Source organism: Myxine glutinosa, chromosome 8 (assembly GCF_964187855.1).
Source record: "Myxine glutinosa chromosome 8, kmMyxGlut1.1, whole genome shotgun sequence".
NCBI classification, from domain to species: Eukaryota; Metazoa; Chordata; class Myxini; order Myxiniformes; family Myxinidae; genus Myxine; species Myxine glutinosa.
The window spans coordinates 67,196,650-67,216,778 of record NC_136268.1 but is presented as its reverse complement, the minus strand read 5'-3'; the positions used below and the strand labels follow the sequence as shown (position 1 = coordinate 67,216,778).

The following is a 20,129-nucleotide window of genomic DNA, read 5'->3' as shown; positions in this document are numbered from 1 at the left end:
GAGGCATCTAGCGGTGGTCATTTGAAACTTTATGCCCCACCCTTTCAAGTGGTAAGAGTTTCATTTATTGGCGGTTCATGGTTGCAGAGATATAGCGATTTCAAATAGGGTCCATCTTTTTGAAACACCCTGTACATTGGGATGAAGAACTATTCTTGCTAATGAAGGCTACTGTCAGTCTTTTGCTTTGACAAGAAGGGTTAACGCGTCAAACATCAACTTTTCCTTGCTTCCCATTGCGGTCAGCATACCGTAGTCAATATTCTGTTGATTTCATCCACTTTATGTTGTTGGAGTTTTTTTGTAGACATACATAGTCAAGGCTCGTGGAAGAGCTCGGACTATTTCATTGAACAGATCAGGATGCAACAGGGCAAAATAAACAGTTGAAAGAAGAGCAGGCAGAGTTGAAAACACCAACAGCAGAGTTAAATGCTAAGATAGAAACAGACTTGGACAAACAATGATGGATACAGAAGGAAATTCTCAGGATAGAAAACTGGAAATTTGGAAGGAAGAGAGATTGGAGTGTGTTGGGGGGAGAGGGGAGTTAATGAGGATAGAAAAGATCATGGCTTTGGACTGGGGGTGATCTGAGATGTTGGTGAACTGCTGTCTTGAAGATCTGGAGGGAACAATGAGATTTAAGAGAATGTGGAAGTTGGTTCCGCAGACACAAAAAACAGGAACAAATGAGTGGAAGTGAACAGTGATACTGGATTTTGGGAGTTTCACCAGAAGGGGGTTGTTGGTGGACTGTGTGTGCCCTGCGGAAACCTGGGGGGAGGGTGGAAATGGCAAGGGAAGAGCAGAGGGTGCAACACCAGAAATGTGATGGCAGAAGACAGAGAGTCCACGGACCTGTCTGTGATGACGAAGTACTAGGCCCATAGACTCAGTTTCATCGTGGGGGATTCCAATTATCTTGAAGGCCTTGGTTTCCATGGCATCAAGCTGAGAAAGAAGTGAGGCATGGGAGCCAGCCCAGAGGGGAGAACAGTTTTCCATCAAGCTGCAGATGAAGGTGTTGTAGGTAGGTAGGAGTTCAGTGTGCCAAGGAAGGACTTGTATGATGCAAAATACCCAGTTGGTGACTGACTTTGCATGCCACCTTTGAAATGTGGTTTGCCCAATAAAGATCATGGCTGATAGTGAGACCTAAGAGTTTGAATGAGGGAACTTCCTCAAGAGGAGTGTTAATAACGTCGGAGTGGGGAGTGGTGTTGCCAGATGGTCATTTTGGAGAGAGACAGTGAGAGTGAGATTTGTCAGGATTGAAAGACATTCCAAGTGTTTGACCATCTTGCGATTTTGTCAAGGTCTGAAGAGAGGGAAGAGGCTACAGCCTGCCTCTCTGAAGGATGAGGGATGTCACAGCAGAGCATGGAGTCATCAGCAAATAAATAAAGAGGATTTCCCAGAGATTCAGAGAGATCATTGTTGGAGATCAGGAATAGGACTGGGCCCAGAACACTGCCTTGGGGGCATTCCAGCCTTCACAGTGAGGGAGATGAAAATAGTCTGTTGAGAGCCACATGATGGCTATGATAGTAGAGGAAGACAGTATACCATGTGTGGAGTTGGCCTTGGATGCCATAGACAGAGAGTTTGGAGAGCAAGGCTGTATCAAAAGTATGAGAAGTGTTCAGAGAGACGGCCCTGATCTCACGTCTGACATTGAGGACCTCCATCCATTGCTGGGTGAGTAGAATCAGCATATCCAAGGTGGAGTGACCTGTTCTGAAACCAAATTGGTGATCTGAGATGAGGTTGTTGGAGAAAAGGAAGCATTTCATATCAACTGTGATGATTGATTCCATAACCTTGCTGATGATTGAAGTAAGCTGAGAGGTCTGTAGTTAAGGGGATCAGTTTTGCACCTTCTGTATATAATGCAGTGATGTTGATGGATGTCCAAGCAGATGGAAGATAACCTCACACAAATGTCAGATTGAAAAGGACAGAGCAAGGATGTGCAAGAGCAGAAGAGAGATTTTAAAGACGTGAGCTGATGCCGTCCGGTTCAGTTGCAGAGTCAGAGTCGAGGATTGAAATAACCTTCTCCACTTTTTCAGGTGCAAAAGGCACAGAGTCCAGGAACATTTGGGTGCGACAGGGAAGGATGGGTACTGAGAGCGACACATGGAAAACCATGGAAGGATGGAAAACCATCCAGTGCAATCCTTCCCGTGAGGCTGCTTTGGCAGCAATGACGCTCTTTAAAGAGTCTGGTAGATCAATGATAGTGATAATGTTGTATTTCCACAATGGAGAATAATAATGAAGAGAAGAGGAATGATGTGCTATAGAGCAGGGAGGCATCATTTTGAAATATATTAAAAACAGGACACATAAGTAAAGCATTATTATGAAAATAATGATTTTCTCAACCAAATGTGGAGAGAGGTATGCTAACTGCCATGGGATGTGAGCCCTTCTTCAAAGCAAGAGGATCTTTGTTGTTATGTATCAATAATACAATGTTATTATCAATTGATTTTCATTCCCTGGTGGTAAAAGGTGAGGGGGGGGGGGGGGGGGGGGAGGGGTGGATTACAATAATTATATAAATAAAATAAATATTGAAATTTCATTTTTCCATGTTGTTTTCTGCTTGATATTTATAACCTGTAAGATTGAATTATAATTATTTGTTCCCTCCCCCCTTCTCTTGTGCAGAAAAATAATCTGAATGTAATTACAAATTTGCCACTTCTGCCAAGCGTTCCTGGTAGGTTGCTTATTATGTATGTTATTGCTAGTTTACCAATTGCATGAATAGTATGGCACATAAAATGGTGTCCAGCTTGCAGGACTAGGGGTGAGGGTCTCACAATAAATACTATAAAAGTTAAGACGGTAGTTAGTAAGGTACAGATATTTCAACAAAAGAGCATTCTTTTTGCATCTTCAGATGTTTGGCATATTTTGCATTTTTAGACGTTTGGCATCTTTTGCATCTTCATTTTGCTAGGCGATTGAGCACAATCCTGGACGGGTTGCCCCTCTGATGCAGGATACCTGAATGGATCATATCTTAGTAAGCTGGTACTCATTTTGCTGACCTCGGAAGGATTATAGGCTGACCACCTGGTGTTATATAAATGGCATGACAGGGCTCCAACTCAAGACCCGAAGATCTTAAGCCAGCCACCTTAACCATTAAGCCAACACCAGGGTTTAGATAGTAATTAATGTACAGATGAAGCTTTAGATTTTTCACGACAACAATTAATGCATGGAATACATTCTCTGGAAAGGTTGCTGCAGCAGACACAGTAGTTAAGTTTCATTTTGAGCATTGGGGATAGAAGGGTCCATGGACATTGATTGGCAGGAATGGTAGGTAGCTGAGATGTGGATCAGTGATTGTATACCTGTGCCATGATTGTGAATTGTGATGGCCCTGAGAGGGTCTCATCAAAATGTGAATGTGCTGTCTGTGTTTGTTAATTAATCACCTGACAACCATGTTCATTCCCCCTCACAATCCCTAAAAGAAAAACCCCAAAAAGAAAATTTAAAAAAAAGAAGTAATTATTCCTTTCAAAAATATATTTTTTCACAATAACATGTGTGAATGTATATATATGTGTGTGTATATATATATATATATATATATATATATACAGTCACGTGAAAAAGTAAGTACACCCCATGTAAAGTTTTGACTTTTTCAACATATTTCAACATACAGCTATTTGATCTTCATTTCAACAATATTGATAGATAAAGGTGATATAATAAATATCATGAAACATTTACATTTTGTAGTCCATTGTGTAATTTAAATAAACATATATGCAAATTTCGCATGTGGAAAAAGTAAGTACACCCTTGGCTCTAATAGGTGGTATTGCCCCCTTTGGCAGAAACAACCTCAAGTAGGCGTTTCTTATAACTGTCTACCAGTCTCTGACATCGACTGGGAGAAATTTTTGCCCACTCCTCCATGCAGAATTCTTTCAGCTGTGCGATGTTTGAGGGGTTTCTTGCATGCACAGCTCGTTTCAAATCCCCCCACAACATCTCGATGGGATTTAGATCCGGGCTTTGACTTGGCCATTCCAGAACCCTCCATTTCTTTCTTTTCAGCCATTCCTTGGTGGATTTACTGGTATGTTTAGGGTCATTGTCATGTTGCAAGGTCAACCTTTGGTTGAGCTTCAACTTTCTGACAGATGGCCTCACATTATCCTCAAGCACCCTCTGGTACAATGAAGAATTCATAGTGGATTATATGATGGTGAGCTGCCCAGGCCCTGATGCAGCAAAGCTGCCCCAAACCATAATATTTCCACCACCATGCGTTACAGTTGGTATCAGGTTCTTGTGGTCAAATGCTGTCTTTGGTTTTCGCCAAACATGTCTTCTGGTACTGTGGCCAAATAGCTCTACCTTTGACTCATCTGTCCAGAGCACATTGTTCCAGAAGTGCTGGTCTTTGCCTAGGTGTTCATTGGCAAACTTTAGTCTTGCCCTGATGTTCTTTCTGGACAGCAAAGGTTTCCTCCTGGCACACCTCCCATGTTGATCAAATTTGTGCAACCTCTTTCTAATGGTAGACTCGTGCACTTTGACATCAACAGTGGCAAGAGCTACCAGTAGGTCCCGTGATGACATTGTGGGGTTCTGAGAGACTTCTTTCAGCATCTTGCGGTCTGCTCTCAGGCTGAACTTGCTGGGGCGGCCTGGCCTGAATAAGTTGGCAATTGTTTGGAATCTTCTCCACTTGTAGATGATCTTCCAGACAGTCGAATGATTGATTTCAAATTGTTTGGAGATCTTTTTAAATCCCTTCCCAGACTCGTAGACATCTATAACTTTCTTTCTGAAGGCCTCAGAGAGCTCTTTTGTTATAGACATGGTGACGCCGCACACTTCAACAACAAAGGGCAAACCAAACTAAATGTCTGAGGTTTAAATAAGACAGGTTCCTCCAAGATCCTCTCCACCAATGTTCTAATCATTTGCACCTGAGCTGGTGCACCTGATTCTAATTTTAGGTATTTGAAGTAGTAATAAATGCAGGGGTGTACTTACTTTTTCCACATGCGAAATTTGCATTTATGTTTATTTAAATTATACAATGGACTACAAAATATAAATGTTTCATGATATTTGTTGTATTATATTGTAGCGGTTGCCGCTGAACATACACAATCGCCTTACACCTGCCGAGGACGCAACCATGGAGCGATCGCTGTGCCGGGCTCGCCCAGACCGCCCGGAGACGCTCAGTCTCGCCTTTCCCGGGCATGCCCGGACTCGCCTTTCCCGGGCTCGCCCGGCCCGTCCGGCGACACCCAGTCTCGCCGTTCCCGGGCATGTCCAGGCACGCCCGGCCCGTCCGGTGACACCCAGTTTTGCCGTTCCCGGGCATGTCCAGGCACGCCCGGCCCGTCTGGCGACACCCAGTCTCGCCGTTCCCGGGCATGTCCAGACTCGCCCAGGTCTCCCGGACACGCCCAGTCACGCCTTTTAAGGGCAAACGCTCCGGCATGAGATATTCGAGTGCTTGTATATAATGCTGCCCGATAAACGGGCTTTTCAGTTTACCCGAGTTGATTTGATGCAATAAAGAAACTCGGACGAATTCCAGCTTTTTGTCGCGTCCATTCTTTCGATTCGAGTTGGAGCACAGCTCCTTCATTGGTGACCTACCGACATGGACACGGCAGTTGCCCTCAAACTGCCTACCTTCTGGGAGGCTCACGCGGCGGTTTGGTTCACCCAGGCGGACTCCCAGTTCGCCCTGCGAGGCATCACCGCCAACGACACCCGCTTCCATCATGTGGTAGCAGCACTCGGCTCAGCCACCGCGGCCCGCGCCCTCAGCCTCCTCCAGCACCTGCCAGCCGCTGACAAGTACGGCGCGATCAAGAAGCTCCTCCTCGACGCTTTCACCCTCTCATCGGCGGAACGCGCACGGCGCCTGCTCGACCTGCCCGAGCTCGGCGACACGCGCCCGTCCGAGCAAATGGATTACATGCTCTCGTTGCTCGGGGAGCACGCCCCGGATTTTCTTTTTCAAGAGCTGTTCCTCCGTCAGCTGCCTAGCCAGGTACGCCTCACCCTGGCAAGCACGCAGATCACGGATCCCCACGCCCTTGCCAGGGAAGCCAACAAGATCTCCTCGGCAGGCCAACGCATCAGGGCAGTGATCTGGAGCCCGCCGCCGTCCGAAGAAACACCCATGGCGCCCGAGCACCCGGCACGGTCGGTGGCCGAACTGCCGGCACAATTGGCGGCCGCTACGCCGCGCCGACCGCCTCCAACACGATGACCGGGGCCTCCACCTGACCAGGCGTGGTGTTACTACCATGCCAGGTTCGGACAAAATGCCCGGACATGCCGACCCCCGTGCACTTTCGGCAAGTCGGGAAACGGCCGGGCCGGCGTTCATTACCAGCCATGAGTGCCGGCCACACGGGCAACCTACTTTTTATCAGGGACAAAGCGTCCGGACGGCGCTTCCTGTGTGACACCGGCGCCCAACTGAGCGTCATACCCGCCTCCGATCAGGACAGGCAGTCCGCGGTTTGCTTCCCCTCCTTGGTGGCGGCCAACGGATCGGCCATCCACACCTTCGGCCCACGCAACGTCACCCTCTGCTTCGGCAGCCAGTGCTTTCATTGGACTTTTGTGACCGCAAGCGTGCCCATGGCTCTGCTGGGCGCCGACTTCCTCTGCGCACACGGGCTGCTGGTTGACGTCAAACGGCGTCGCCTCGTCAACGCCGAGACCTTCAGCTCCCTGGCATGCACGTTGAGCAGCTCCGCACCGACCGAGCTAGCATGCGCCCTCCCGGTGGCGAACGAGCTTGCTCGCCTGCTCGCGGAGTTCCCGGCCCTCACGTGGCCAAATGTTTTTGGCCGTCGCGGTACGACATGGTATCGAGCACCACATACCCACTACGGACCCGCCGGTCTATGCCAGAGCCCGCCGCCTTGACCCAGCCAAGCTCGCCGTGGCCAAAGCCGAGTTCGACGCTTTGGAACACCTCTGCATCGTGCGGCGCTCCGATAGCGCGTGGGCTTCGCCACTACACATCGTACCGAAGCCGGGGGGGTGGCTGGCGCCCATGTGGCGACTACCGCCGCCTTAACGACGTTACCACCCCTGACAGGTATCCGATTCCGCACATTCAAGACTTCTCCGCCCGTTTGGCAGGACGGGTCATTTTTTCGAAGATCGATTTGATACGGGGTTACCACCAGGTACCTGTCAGGCCAGCCGACGTCCCAAAAACGGCCGTCATCATGCCGTTCGGCTTATTCGAATTCCTTCGAATGCCATTTGGCCTCAAGAACGTGGCTCAGGCGTTCCAGCGCTTGATGGACGGCGTGCTGCGTGACCTGCCATTCCTCTTCGTCTACCTGGACGACATCCTCGTCGCCAGCGCGTCCCGGGCCAAGCACCTCCTCCACCTCCGAACACTGTTCGGGTGCCTCAGCGAGCACGGTCTAATCGTCAACCCGGCCAAATGCCACTTCGGCACGACGGCCGTTGATTTTTTGGGCCACCACATCACCAAGAACGGGGTCGTGCCGCTGCCTACCAAGGTCGAGGCCATCACCGCGTTTCCGCGTACCCGCTCCATCAAGGCCCTGCAGGAGTTCCTCGGAATGGTGAATTTCTATCACTGCTTCGTGCCCCGCGCTGCTCAGCTTATGCGGCCCCTCTACGAAGCCCTCCGGGGCAGGCCGGCCAAACACGACGTCGTCTGGTCCGCAGCCATGGACGCGGCATTTACAAGCTCAAAGCGGGCCCTCGCCGACGCAACACTGCTCGCTCACCCTGTGCTCGACGCTCCCATCGCCCTCACCGCTGATGCCTCCGACTACGTGGTGGGCGCCGTACATGAGCAATGGGTGAACGGGGTTTGGCAGCCACTCGCTTTTTTCAGCCGGCAACTCCGGCCGAACGAGCTCAAATATAGCACGTTTGACCGCGAGCTCCTCGGTCTACACCTGGCCGTTCGCCATTTCCGCCACCTCCTGGAGGGCCGACCCTTCACGGCTTTCATCGACCACAAGCTGTTGGTTTACGCAATGGCCAAAGTCACGGAACCGTGGTTGGCTCGCCAGCAGCGCCACCTCTCCGCCGTGTCGGAGTTTACCACGGACATCCGGCATGTCGCCGGCAAAGACAACGCCGTGGCCGACTGTCTTTCTCGGGCCAGCGCAAACGCGGTCCACCTCGGCGTGGACTTCGCGCTTATGGCGGCTGACCAGACCACCGACACCACGGTGCAAGCCCTCCGGGCGGCGGACACGGGCTTCCGCCTGGCCGACGTCCCCTTCGCGGACACTGTCCTGCTCTGCGACGTCTCCCAAGGCCAGCCTCGCCCCATCGTGCCCGTTACCTGGCAACGCCGCATCTTCGCCTCCCTCCACGGCCTTTCCCACCCAGGCCGGAAAGCTTCCCAGAAGCTGGTGTCAGCGCGATTCGTCTGGCACGGCCTTCGACGGGATGTCCGCGATTGGACCAGCACCTGCATGGCCTGCCAACAGGCCAAGGTCCACCGACACACCCAGGCCCCGCTGGCACCTTTCACCGTGCCCGAACGGCGTTTCGACCACGTCAACATGGACCTGGTGGGCCCCCTCCCCCCATCACGGGGTTTCACACACCTGCTCACCATGGTGGACAGGACCACCAGGTGGCCGGAGGCCGTTCCCCTCGTCTCCACCACCACCGCCGACGTGGCGCAGGCTTTCATCGCCACCTGGGTCGCCCGTTTCGGCGCACCGGCGGACATCTCTTCGGACCGCGGGCCGCAGTTCACCTCCGCGCTGTGGGGTGCGGTCGCCCGCAACCTGGGGGTCAGGCTCCACCGTACCACGGCCTAACACCCCCAAGCCAACGGGTTGTGCGAGCGGTTCCACCGTTCCATGAAGGCTGCGCTCATGGCCGGCCTTCAGGACGGCGGCTGGACCGACCGGCTACCGTGGGTCCTTTTGGGCCTCCGCACGGCCCCCAAGGAGGACCTCCGGGCGTCCACCGCCGAGCTGGTCTACGGCCAGCCGCTACGCGTCCTGGGCGAATTCGTGCCCGACGCTACCAGTCCCTGGTCCGCAGCTCGCCAGCGCTCGGACCTCCAGGAGACCGCCCGACTGTTTGCCCCCGTGCCAACGTCCCACCGCGGTGACCCCCAGTCCTACGTCCCCCCAGCGCTTCGCACAGCGGAGTACGTTTTTGTGCGTCATGACGCACACCGGGGACCACTCAGGCCGCCGTATGACGGACCCTTCCGGGTCCTGCGACGGGACGACAAGTCCTTCGTCATCGACGTCGGCGGCAGGTCGGACCGGATTTCGGTGGACCGTTTCAAGCTGGCGCACATGGACATCGACCAACCACTTCGGTTGGCCCTTCCTCCGCGGCGAGGCTGCCCCCCGTCCACGGTGCCTCCCGCTCGACCACCCACCCCCACACCGGACCCCCCCCCCCCCCCCCACGATCCTCCAAGGGTCGCTTCGGCCAGGTCATCAGGACCCCCCTTAAATTGACCCTGCCGGTGCAAGTCGATTCTGGGGGGGCGTGTGTAGCGGTTGCCGCTGAACATACACAATCGCCTTACACCTGCCGAGGACGCAACCACGGAGCGATCGCTGTGCCGGGCTCGCCCAGACCGCCCGGAGACGCTCAGTCTCGCCTTTCCCGGGCATGCCCGGACTCGCCTTTCCCGGGCTCGCCCGGCCCGTCCGGCGACACCCAGTCTCGCCGTTCCCAGGCATGTCCAGGCACGCCCAGCCCGTCTGGCGACACCCAGTCTCGCCGTTCCCGGGCATGTCCAGGCACGCCCGGCCGGTCCGGCGACACCCAGTCTCTCCATTCCCGGGCATGTCCAGACTCGCCCAGGTCTCCCGGACACGCCCAGTCGCGCCTTTTAAGGGCAAACGCTCCGGCATGAGATATTCGAGTGCTTGTATATAATGCTGCCCGATAAATGGGCTTTTTAGTTTACCCGAGTTGATTTGATGCAATAAAGAAACTCGGACGAATTCCAGCTTTTTGTCGCGTCCATTCTTTCGATTCGAGTTGGAGCACAGCTCCTTCAATATCACCTTTATCTATCAATATTATTGAAATGAAGATCAAATAGCTGTATGTTGAAATATGTTGAAAAAGTCAAAACTTTACATGGGGTCTACTTACTTTTTCACGTGACTATATATATATATATATATATATATATATATATATATATATATATATATATATATATATATATATATATATATATATACATACATACATATATATACACAACAGGCATTTTAAGGCCATTTTCCCTGCAAGAGCGGGGTTTAGCCTTGCGGTCCCCATGCCAATCTTCTCCATTTTGCCCCATTTTCTGCATCTCCCCTTGTTAACCCCCTTGCCCGCATTTCTTCTTCGACCATCTTTAGCCAAGTCTTTCTCGGTCTTCCCCGTCCTCTACTTCCTTCTACATTCATTTCCATCACTCTTCTCAACCAGTCCCTTTCATCCTTCCTCAACACATGACCAAACCATCTCAAACTGTTTCTCTTCACAACATCCATTACATGTACATATACATGTACATTCACACAGGATATATATATACATCTTTTGTTGCCATGTAGCCTATAGTTAAATTACATTAAATCAGACTTTTTCCTCCTTTATTTACACATCGTAACCCACTACTTCCAAGTGAAAAACAAATTCTACAAATTTCAGAAAATTTATTAAAATACAAAACTAGAACATCTTGGTTGGTTAAGTGTCCACCACCCTCATAATAGTAATTTTAACTTAGCTCAGGTGTAACCAATCACCTTCAAAATCATACACCAAGTTCATTGACCACCACCTGTGTTAAATTGTAGTGATTCTGATTATTTCAGAATAAAATCATCCCTTCCTGCAGATTTCCTCTGCTGGATAATGCATTTCACAGCAAAGACTCAACCATGAGCACCAAGGAGCTTTCAAAAGACCTCCAGGATAAAGTTGTGGAAAGGCACATGAGGGGATGGGTATAAAAATGCTGTATTTAAAAGGACTTCAATATCCTTTGGAGCACAGTCAAGACAATCATTAAGAAGTGGAAGGAGTATGGTACAACCAAAACCCTGCCTAGATCAGGCCGTCCCTCCACACTGGATGACCAAGCAAGGAGGAGACTGATCAGAGAGGCCACCAAGAGGCCAATGGCAACTTTGAAAGGGCTGCAGGCCTTTATGGCAAAGACTGGTCACTGTGTGCACGTGACAACAATATCCCAAGCACTCCACAAACCTGGTCTGTACGGTAGCGTGGCAAAAAGGAAGCCATTACTCAAAAAAGGCCACCTTGAGTCCTGTTTAAGGTATGCAAAAAACCACTCCGGAGATTCTGAAGCCATGTGGCAAAAAGTTTTGTGGTCTGACGAAACCAAGATGGAACTTTCTGGCCTAAATGCAAAACGTTATGTTTGGCGCAAACCTGACAAAGCGCATCAGCCAAAGAACACCATCCCTCCTGTAAAGCATGGTGGTGGCAGCATCATGTTATGGGGATGTTTCTCATCAGCAGGGACTGGGACAATTGTCAAGATAGAAGTGGACCTGGATTGAGCAAAATACAGAAAAATCGTAAAGGAAAACCTGCTGCCCTCTGCAAGAAAGTTGAAATTGGGACGGAGGTTCCTTTAGTGGCCCAGTCAGAGCCCCGACCTAAATCCAATCAAAAGTCTGTGGCTTGACTTGAAGGCTGCTGTCCATCAATGCTCCCCACACATCTTAACTGAGCTTGAACAGTTTTGTACAGAAGAATGGGCAAATATGGCCCAATGAAGGTGTGCAAAGTTGGTAGAGACCTATCCCAACAGACTCACAGCTGCAACTGCTGTCAAAGGTGCTTCCTGTCAAAGGAACTCGTGGAACTTGTCTTTCAATCCTGACAAATGTCACACTTTCACTATGTCTCTCCGAAAAGACTGTCTGGAAAACCCTCCCATCTACTTTCTCAACAAGCCTCTTGAAGAAGTTCTGTCACTCATGCTTTTGGGTCTCACCATCTACCATAAGCTTTCCTGTGAAAACCACATTTCCAAGCTGGCCTCCAAAGCCAGTCACCGACTTAGCATCCTCCGTCTTGCGAAGTCCTTCTTCGGCAATACTGAGCTGCTCACCATCTACAAGCTTTCATCCGCAGTTTAATGGAGTAATGCTCTTCCATCTGGGCTGGTGCTCCTGCCTCACACCTCGGTCGGCTTCATGCTGTATAAACCAAGGCTTTTAGAATCATTGGTATCTCCCTTGATTAAGCTGATTCTGAGGGCCTTTCACTCTCCCACCACAGAGTGGTCTTTCTGTCTTCTACTGACTCCTCTCTGGCCTAGCTCCCCCTGCTCTGTCTGTGCTCTGTCCCCCAAATATTCCTGCAGGACGCACAAGATCTGCCAGCAACCGTCTTCTGGCGAAACTACCAAAATAAAGACTCTCTGCTCACCTTCACTCTTTCATTCCTCTTTTTTCCCACCTCTGGAACAAACTCCCTCACTCTCTTCAATCCCACTCCTTCCTCCATGTCTTCAAAACAGCTGTTCACCACCATCTCGTATCTTTCCCCATCCAAAACCTTGATCTTTTCTACCCCTGTTAATCCACCCAAATGCACCTCCTTCAAACTCCCTGTTTTCTTTCCTGAAAGTCCCTGTAGTGTCCATCTTGTTTATCCCATGTACCCTGCCCCAGCCCTCTCCCTTCCACAGATCTCCTGATGTCCCTGTTCCCTCCTGTTGTTGTGCTTCGTTCTCTCTCCCCTTCTTGTCTCCCACTCCCTTTATTATATGTTCGATGTGTTAGCACTTATATGATCCTCGACCCGGTATTCAAACAAAAAAAATTTCAACCAGTGAATTTTGATTTGTGCATGTTTTTTGCAGGTATTCCTAATGTGTAACCTCCTTCAACTATGACAGTGTTTAGTTTGATTTCTTCAATTGTGAATAAAATGTTCATTTGGAAAAATTGTTTCTGCATAATTCATCTAAATGTGGCTATTGTTAGGGGTGAATACTTTTGCAGGCCACTGTATCCGCCACTTTCGGTCTGCCGAGCAGGATTTCGGCCATTATAATTACTGAGGATATCCCAAAGACTCCAGTTGCATTGGCCGTTGCTGTGTAAGTGAGGAGGTCCTTGGGTTTGAGTCGTGGTTTGAGTCAGAATTTTTTCACACAAGCCCCACATAGGAATTTATTCCCGTTTGTTAAATTATATTTATATATGGAGAAAACTAAGTGGTGTGTTTATACTCACATGTGTCTTATTGTTTTCAGTCACATGAGATTATAAACCTTTGTTTCATTGTTTTGCAGCCAGGTATATGTTTCCTCCAAATTTTATTAACCTGCCATCACATGGAAGCTCGTGGATTTGGGCAAATAGCATATCCAGGTGAGCCGATGATCGTTTGTGATGGAGCAAAGAGCTATCACAGATGATCAAAACTGACATTTCTTTTCATTTAATCAGAGTAATGTTGATCGTTAATGTTGTTCTGCAATACTTCTGGAGCTTAATTGTTGATAACATAGTAGTAACTTGAACAGAATTAATCTTCTTTTAGTTTTAAATTTGTCCCTCACTTTGTCAGCCTGTTACATGTTTGATGCAATATGCATCATCTGTTATGACTTCCCATTCAAAAATGGCCTGACAGCATGCATGGTCCATGAGATATTTGATGTGATAAAATGGTTCATGAGATCCAAAAATGGTCCATAAGATATTTGATGTGATAAAATGGTACATGAGATATTTGATGTGATAAAATGGTTCATGAGATCTAAAAATGGTCCATGAGATATATGATATGATAAAATGGTTCATGAGATCTAAAAATGGTCCATGAGATATTTGATTTGATATGATAAAATGGTTCATGAGATCTATAAATGGTCCATGAGATATTTGATTTGATATGATAAAATGGTTCATGAGATCAAAAAATGGTCCATGAGATATTTGATATGATAAAATGGTTCATGAGATCTAAAAATGGTCCATGAGATATTTGATATGATAAAATGGTTCATGAGATCTAAAAATGGTCCATGAGATATTTGATTTGATATGATAAAATGGTTCATGAGATCTAAAAATGGTCCATGAGATATTTGATATGATAAAATGGTTCATGAGATCTAAAAATGGTCCATGAGATATTTCATATGATAAAATGGTTCATGAGATCTAAAAATGGTCCATGAGATATTTGATATGATAAAATGGTTCATGAGATCTAAAAATGGTCCATGAGATATTTTATATGATAAAATGGTTCATGAGATCTAAAAATGGTCCACGAGATATTTGATGTGATAAAATGGTTCATGAGATCTAAAAATGGTCCATGAGATATTTGATATGATAAAATGGTTCATGAGATCTAAAAATGGTCCATGAGATATTTGATGTGATAAAATGGTTCATGAGATCTAAAAATGGTCCATGAGATATTTGATATGATAAAATGGTTCATGAGATCTAAAAATGGTCCATGAGATATTTGATATGATAAAATGGTTCATGAGATCTAAAAATGGTCCATGAGATACTTGATATGATAAAATGGTTCATGAGTTATTTGATGTGATGAAATGGTACATGAGATCTAAAAATGGTCCATGAGATATTTGATGTGATAAAATGGTTCATGAGATCTAAAAATGGTCCATGAGATATTTGATATGATAAAATGGTTCATGAGTTATTTGATGTGATAAAATGGTACATGAGATCTAAAAATGGTCCATGAGATAATTGAATTGATAAGACGGTTCATGAGATCTAAAAATGGTCCATGAGATATTTTATGTGATATATTAAGGAGTAGATGACCTGACAGCAGCACTATTGTCGTTGCTTTATTCCTTCCACCCTCAATCCCATGAAAGAGGTCAATAAACGTACAATTGACCTACTATACATGGATGAGGTGTGTGTGTGTGTGTGTGTGTGTGTGTGTGTGTGTGTGTGTGTGTGTGTGTGTGTGTGTGTGTGTGTGTGTCGTACCTTTTGTGTCTATTCAATTACATACGTCTATTAATTAATTATATTGACACATTACATACTGTTGAAATGTACCTTTTAACTCTTTAGACTGCCGAGACCCCTTCGACTTTTGAAGACCCTTTGAGACCCCTAAGATCCTTTAGACACCAAATACCCATAAATATACAGAGGACCCAAATAGTCAGGTTCACTATGTTTTTCGTTCAAAATTTTGGTAGATTAGCAAAACTATACATTTTTGGAATATTCAGAGCATGACGAATCCAAAAATTAATGTTTACATTTGCGTAGACACCTTTGCGAAAATGACACTCAGGACAGTGATGAAGATCTGTAAAAGCATATTCCTGAACGGTATAGACCTCGTAGATCCTGTGTATAGGACTTATAGTTCAATCTGATACTACCTATAACTTCCTATAACAACCTATAACTTCAAAGGACTTGCAATATCATGTATTATGTAATACAGTTATATTGTGGCGGACACGGAAGCTCACTGGCGTGGTGACATCATTCCGCAAACCAAGTGGGCGGCGGCCACGCCGAGGGGTAGGCGTGGCCTCAGGATATACACCGGGTGTGCAGCCCGGAGCGCGCCAGTGCTACAGTGACCTCTTTTAATAAAGAACATTAAACTTACCGCGTTGTCCGCTTCCTCCTTGATAGCAAGTCACGCGCGTAGCACCGCGCACTTCATTGGTGACCTCCGACATTCGAGTCAGCCGTCGCTGACCACCCGAAACCGCCGCAACAATGGCAACCAACGCGGTCTCCATCAAGCTCCCCGAATTCTGGGAGTCACAAGCCGAAGTTTGGTTCCTGCAGGCAGAAGCCCAGTTCCGACTTCGAGGCATCACGGTGGACGAGACCATGTACTCCCACGTGGTCGCCGCCCTCAGGCCCGGCACGGCCACCCGCGTCGTATCGGTCCTAAGGGATCCACCTGCCGACGGCAAGTACGAGGCGGTCAAGCATCTCCTCCTCGCCACGTTCGGCCTTACGGTGGACGCACGGCCGATCGCCTCTTGGACCTCCCCGAGATCGGGGACACGCGACCGTCGGTCCGTATGGATCATATGCTGGCGCTCATGGGCAACGAAACCCCGAACGCTCTATTCCGGGCGTTATTTCGACGCCAGCTGCCAGCACGAGTCCGCCTCGCTTTGGCCGGTTCCGCGTTAACGGAACCCCGTGCGCTCGCTGCCGAGGCCGACAAATACTACGCGGCTTTGGACACGCAGGCGAGTCTTGGCGCGGTCGCCGCTCCCGAGGCTCCCGAGGCTTTCCCTGATGCACCGCACCTCGTGTCCGCCGCCACGCCCCGCCCACCACCACCACCGCTGCCGCGAAGAAAACCGCGGCCTCCGACACCGCAGCTGCCCACCTGGTGTTTCTTCCACACCAAGTTCGGCCACGAGGCTCGGCAGTGTCGCCCGCCGTGCTCATTCGGCAGGTCGGGAAACGGGCGAGCCGGCGCTCGGTGGCAACGGTGAGCGTCGGCAATTCCAACAGCCTTCTGTACATAACGGACACCTTGTCCGGGCGCCGTTACCTGTGCGATACGGGAGTGCAGGTGAGTGTCATTCCTGCCGGTACGTCCGACAAGCACACCGCGGGCCGAGGTCCCGCGCTGCTTGCGGCCAATGGTACGTCTATACGCACGTACGGAAAACGCTGTCTCTCCCTGCGGTTCGGAGGGCAGGTTTTCAGTTGGTCGTTCGTTACGGCCGACGTGCCCATGGCACTGCTCGGCGCGGACTTCTTATGTGCAAATGGATTACTGGTCGATGTAAAGCGCAGAAGGCTTGTCCAGGCTGAGACGTTCAGCTCGCTCGCGTGCGCGCTGCCTGGCTCGTTGAGCAGCTCACAGAGCGGCTCATCGAGCGGCTCGCCGAGCGGCTTGCTGAGCGGTTCCGTTCCGGCCAGGTTCATCTGTACGCTTCCGGCAGCGGACGAATTTGCCCGCCTCCTCATGGGTTTCCCGGCCCTCACGAGGCCCACCTTCTCGGCGGAGACCGTCAAGCACGGGGTGGAACACCACATCCCCACCGCCGGGCCACCGGTCTACGCCTGGGCACGCCACCTCGAGCCGACGAAGCTCCCGGTAGCGAAAGCGGAATTCGCCACGCTGGAGCGGCTCGGCATCGTGCGGCGCTCCGAGAGCGCGTGGGCGTCCCCGCTCCACATCGTACCCAAGCCCGGCGGGGGATAGCGACCGTGTGGGGACTACCGGCACCTCAACGACGCCACCACCCCCGACCGCTACCCCGTCCCCCACATACAGGACTTCTCCGCCCGGTTGGCGGGGATGTCCTTCTTTTCAAAGGTGGACCTCGTGCGCGGCTACCATCAGGCCGGAGAACATCCCGAAGACGGCTGTCATCACGCCGTTCGGGCTTTTCGAATTTCTTCGGATGCCCTTCGGTTTGAAAAATGCCGCTCAGGCGTTCCAGCGCCTAATGGACAGCGTCTTGCGCGGCTTGGATTTTTTGTTCGTCTACCTGGACGACATCCTCGTCGCCAGCGCGTCCCGCGAAGAGCACCTTCATCACCTCCGCACGCTCTTCGAACGTCTGGGCCAGCATGGCCTCATTGTGAACCCCGCCAAGTGCCGGTTCGGCGTCACCAGCATCGACCTTTTGGGGCACCGCGTCACCAGGCACGGGGCCGTCCCCCTATCGGCCAAGGTGGAGGCGGTGAAGGGGTTTCCGCGCCCCCGCACGATCAAGGGGCTCCAGGAGTTCCTAGGCATGGTAAACTTTTACCATCGGTTCCTGCCCCGCATCGCCCAGCTCCTGCGCCCCTTACACGAGGCCCTTCGAGGGAAGCAGGGCAAAGGTGACGTCACCTGGACCGAGCAGATGGACGCGGCGTTCTCGGGCGCGAAGCTCGCCTTGGCCAACGCCACCATGCTCGCGCACCCGGCGCGCGATGCACCGATCGCCCTCACCTCCGACGCCTCGGACTACGCGGTGGGCGCGGTGTACGAGCAATGGGTGCGTGGTGTCTGGCAACCGCTGGCGTTCTTCAGCCGGCAGTTTGCCCGCCCGAACGCCGTTACAGCACCTTCGACCGCGAGTTGCTTGGGCTTCACGTGGCGGTCAGGCACTTCCGCCATCTGCTCGAGGGCCGTGCGTTCACGGCCTTCGTCGACCCCAAGCCGCTGGTTTTCGCGATGGGCAAGGTCGCCGAGCCGTGGTCGGCCCGGCAACAGCGTCACCTCGCGGCCGTGTCCGAGTACACGACGGACATCCGGCACGTTGCGGGAAAGGACAACCCGGTGGCCGATTGCCTTTCCCGGGCCGTCGCCCACGCAGTCCACCTTGGCATCGACTATGCCAGATGGCGGCGGAGCAGGCCGCCGACCCCGGGGTCCAGGCCCTGCGGACCGCCATCACGGGCCTCCGTGTCACCGAGGTGCCCTTCGACGGCGCGGGCACGGCCCTCGTTTGCGACGTCTCCCACGGGCGGCCTCGCCCCATCGTGCCCACAGGCTGGCAGCGCCAGGTTTTTGACGCCATCCACAGCCTGTCCCACCCGGGCACGAAGGCCTCCCAGAGGTTGGTCGCCGACAAGTTTGTCTGGCATGGCCTCCGGAAGGCCGTCCGCGGCTGGACCAGGACGTGCCTCGCGTGCCAGCGTGCAAAGGTGCACCGACACACCCAGGCCCCCTTGGCCCCGTTTACGGTGCCGGAACGTCGGTTCGACCACGTTCACGTGGACCTGGTGGGACCTCTGCCCCCCTCGCGGGGTTTCACCCATGTCCTCACCATGGTGGACCGCACCACCCGGTGGCCGGAGGCCGTGCCTTTGGCGACGACGACGGCGGCGGACGTCGCACAGGCGTTCATCGCCACCTGGGTCGCCCGGTTTGGCGCCCCCTCGGACATCTCGTCCGACCGCGGCCCCCAGTTCACCTCGGAGCTCTGGGGGGCGGTCGCACGGGGGCTCGGGGTCCAGCTGCACTGAACCACGGCCTACCACCCCCAGGCCAACGACCTGTGCGAGCGCTTCCACCGTTCCTTGATGGCCGCGCTCCGGGCCGCCCTCCGCGACGGCGGCTGGGTCGACAGGCTCCCCTGGGTCCTGCTGGGCCTCCGGACGGCGCCCAAGGACGACCTGCGCGCCTCCGCAGCGGAGTTGGTTTTTGGACAACCGCTGCAGGTGCCGGGCGAGTTCCTCCCCGACCCCACGGCACCATGGTCCGCGGCGCAGGAGCGTTCTGCGCTGCAGGAGACCGCCCGGAGGTTCGCCCCGGTGCCGACGGCGCACCACGGGCACCCTCCTACACACGTCGCCCCGGAGCTTCGCACCGCGGAGTACGTCTTCATCCGGCAAAACGCCCACCGGACACCACTGCGGCCCCCGTACGACGGGCCTTTCCGCGTGCTGGAGACCGGGGTGAAACATTTCACCCTGGACATCGGCGGCACTCCTGACCGGGTCTCCATAGACCGCCTCAAGCCGGCCCACCTCGACGTGGACCACCCACCGCCGGTGGCTCGGCCCCCGCGTCGGGGCCGCCCCCCTGCGGGCGGACCCCCGGCACCGCCCAGCACCGCAGGCACGCCGCCCCCTGGTCCGGCACCCATCCCGGGTACAGCCGGGGGGCATCCCACCTGGCATCCCTGCACCCCGGACGCCGCCGGTCGCCAGAGGGCGCTTCGGCCGGGTCATCCGTTTGCCACGCAAACTGGCCCTCCAGGTGCGCAGGAATTCTGGGGGGGGGGGGGGGGCACGTGTGGCGGACACGGAAGCTCACTGGCATGGTGACATCATTCCGCGCACCAAGTGGGCGGCGGCCACGCCGAGGGGTAGGCGTGGCCTCAGGATATACACCGGGCGCGCAGCCCGGAGTGCGTCAGTGCTACAGTGACCTCTTTTAATAAAGAACAAAACGTTGTCCGCTTCCTCCTTGATAGCAAGTCGCGCGCGTAGCACCACGCACTTCAATATCACAAATATAAAGACAATGGTTTTCAATTACCTTTGTTTGTTGCTTTTCTATAATCCTGAGCACTATTTTGAGGCCTTTATTGGATTCCTTGACCCAGAAAACATAGGATTAGCATATTTAATTAAGTCTCT

The 20,129-nt window shown here is 51.9% G+C and overlaps 1 protein-coding gene across 3 annotated transcripts in view; it reads left to right on the top strand.

Moving 5' to 3' along the window:
* The window catches only part of LOC137432560 (CD109 antigen), a 171,720-nt gene that overhangs the window by 94,017 nt on the left and 57,574 nt on the right, over positions 1 to 20,129 (top strand). For all 3 annotated transcript variants that reach the window (XM_068124597.2, XM_068124598.2, XM_078783358.1), the window contains 2 exons: positions 2,680 to 2,731; positions 13,340 to 13,418. In XM_068124597.2, the coding sequence (XP_067980698.2) occupies positions 2,680 to 2,731; positions 13,340 to 13,418 (131 nt within the window). The remainder of the gene's footprint in view (positions 1 to 2,679; positions 2,732 to 13,339; positions 13,419 to 20,129) is intronic.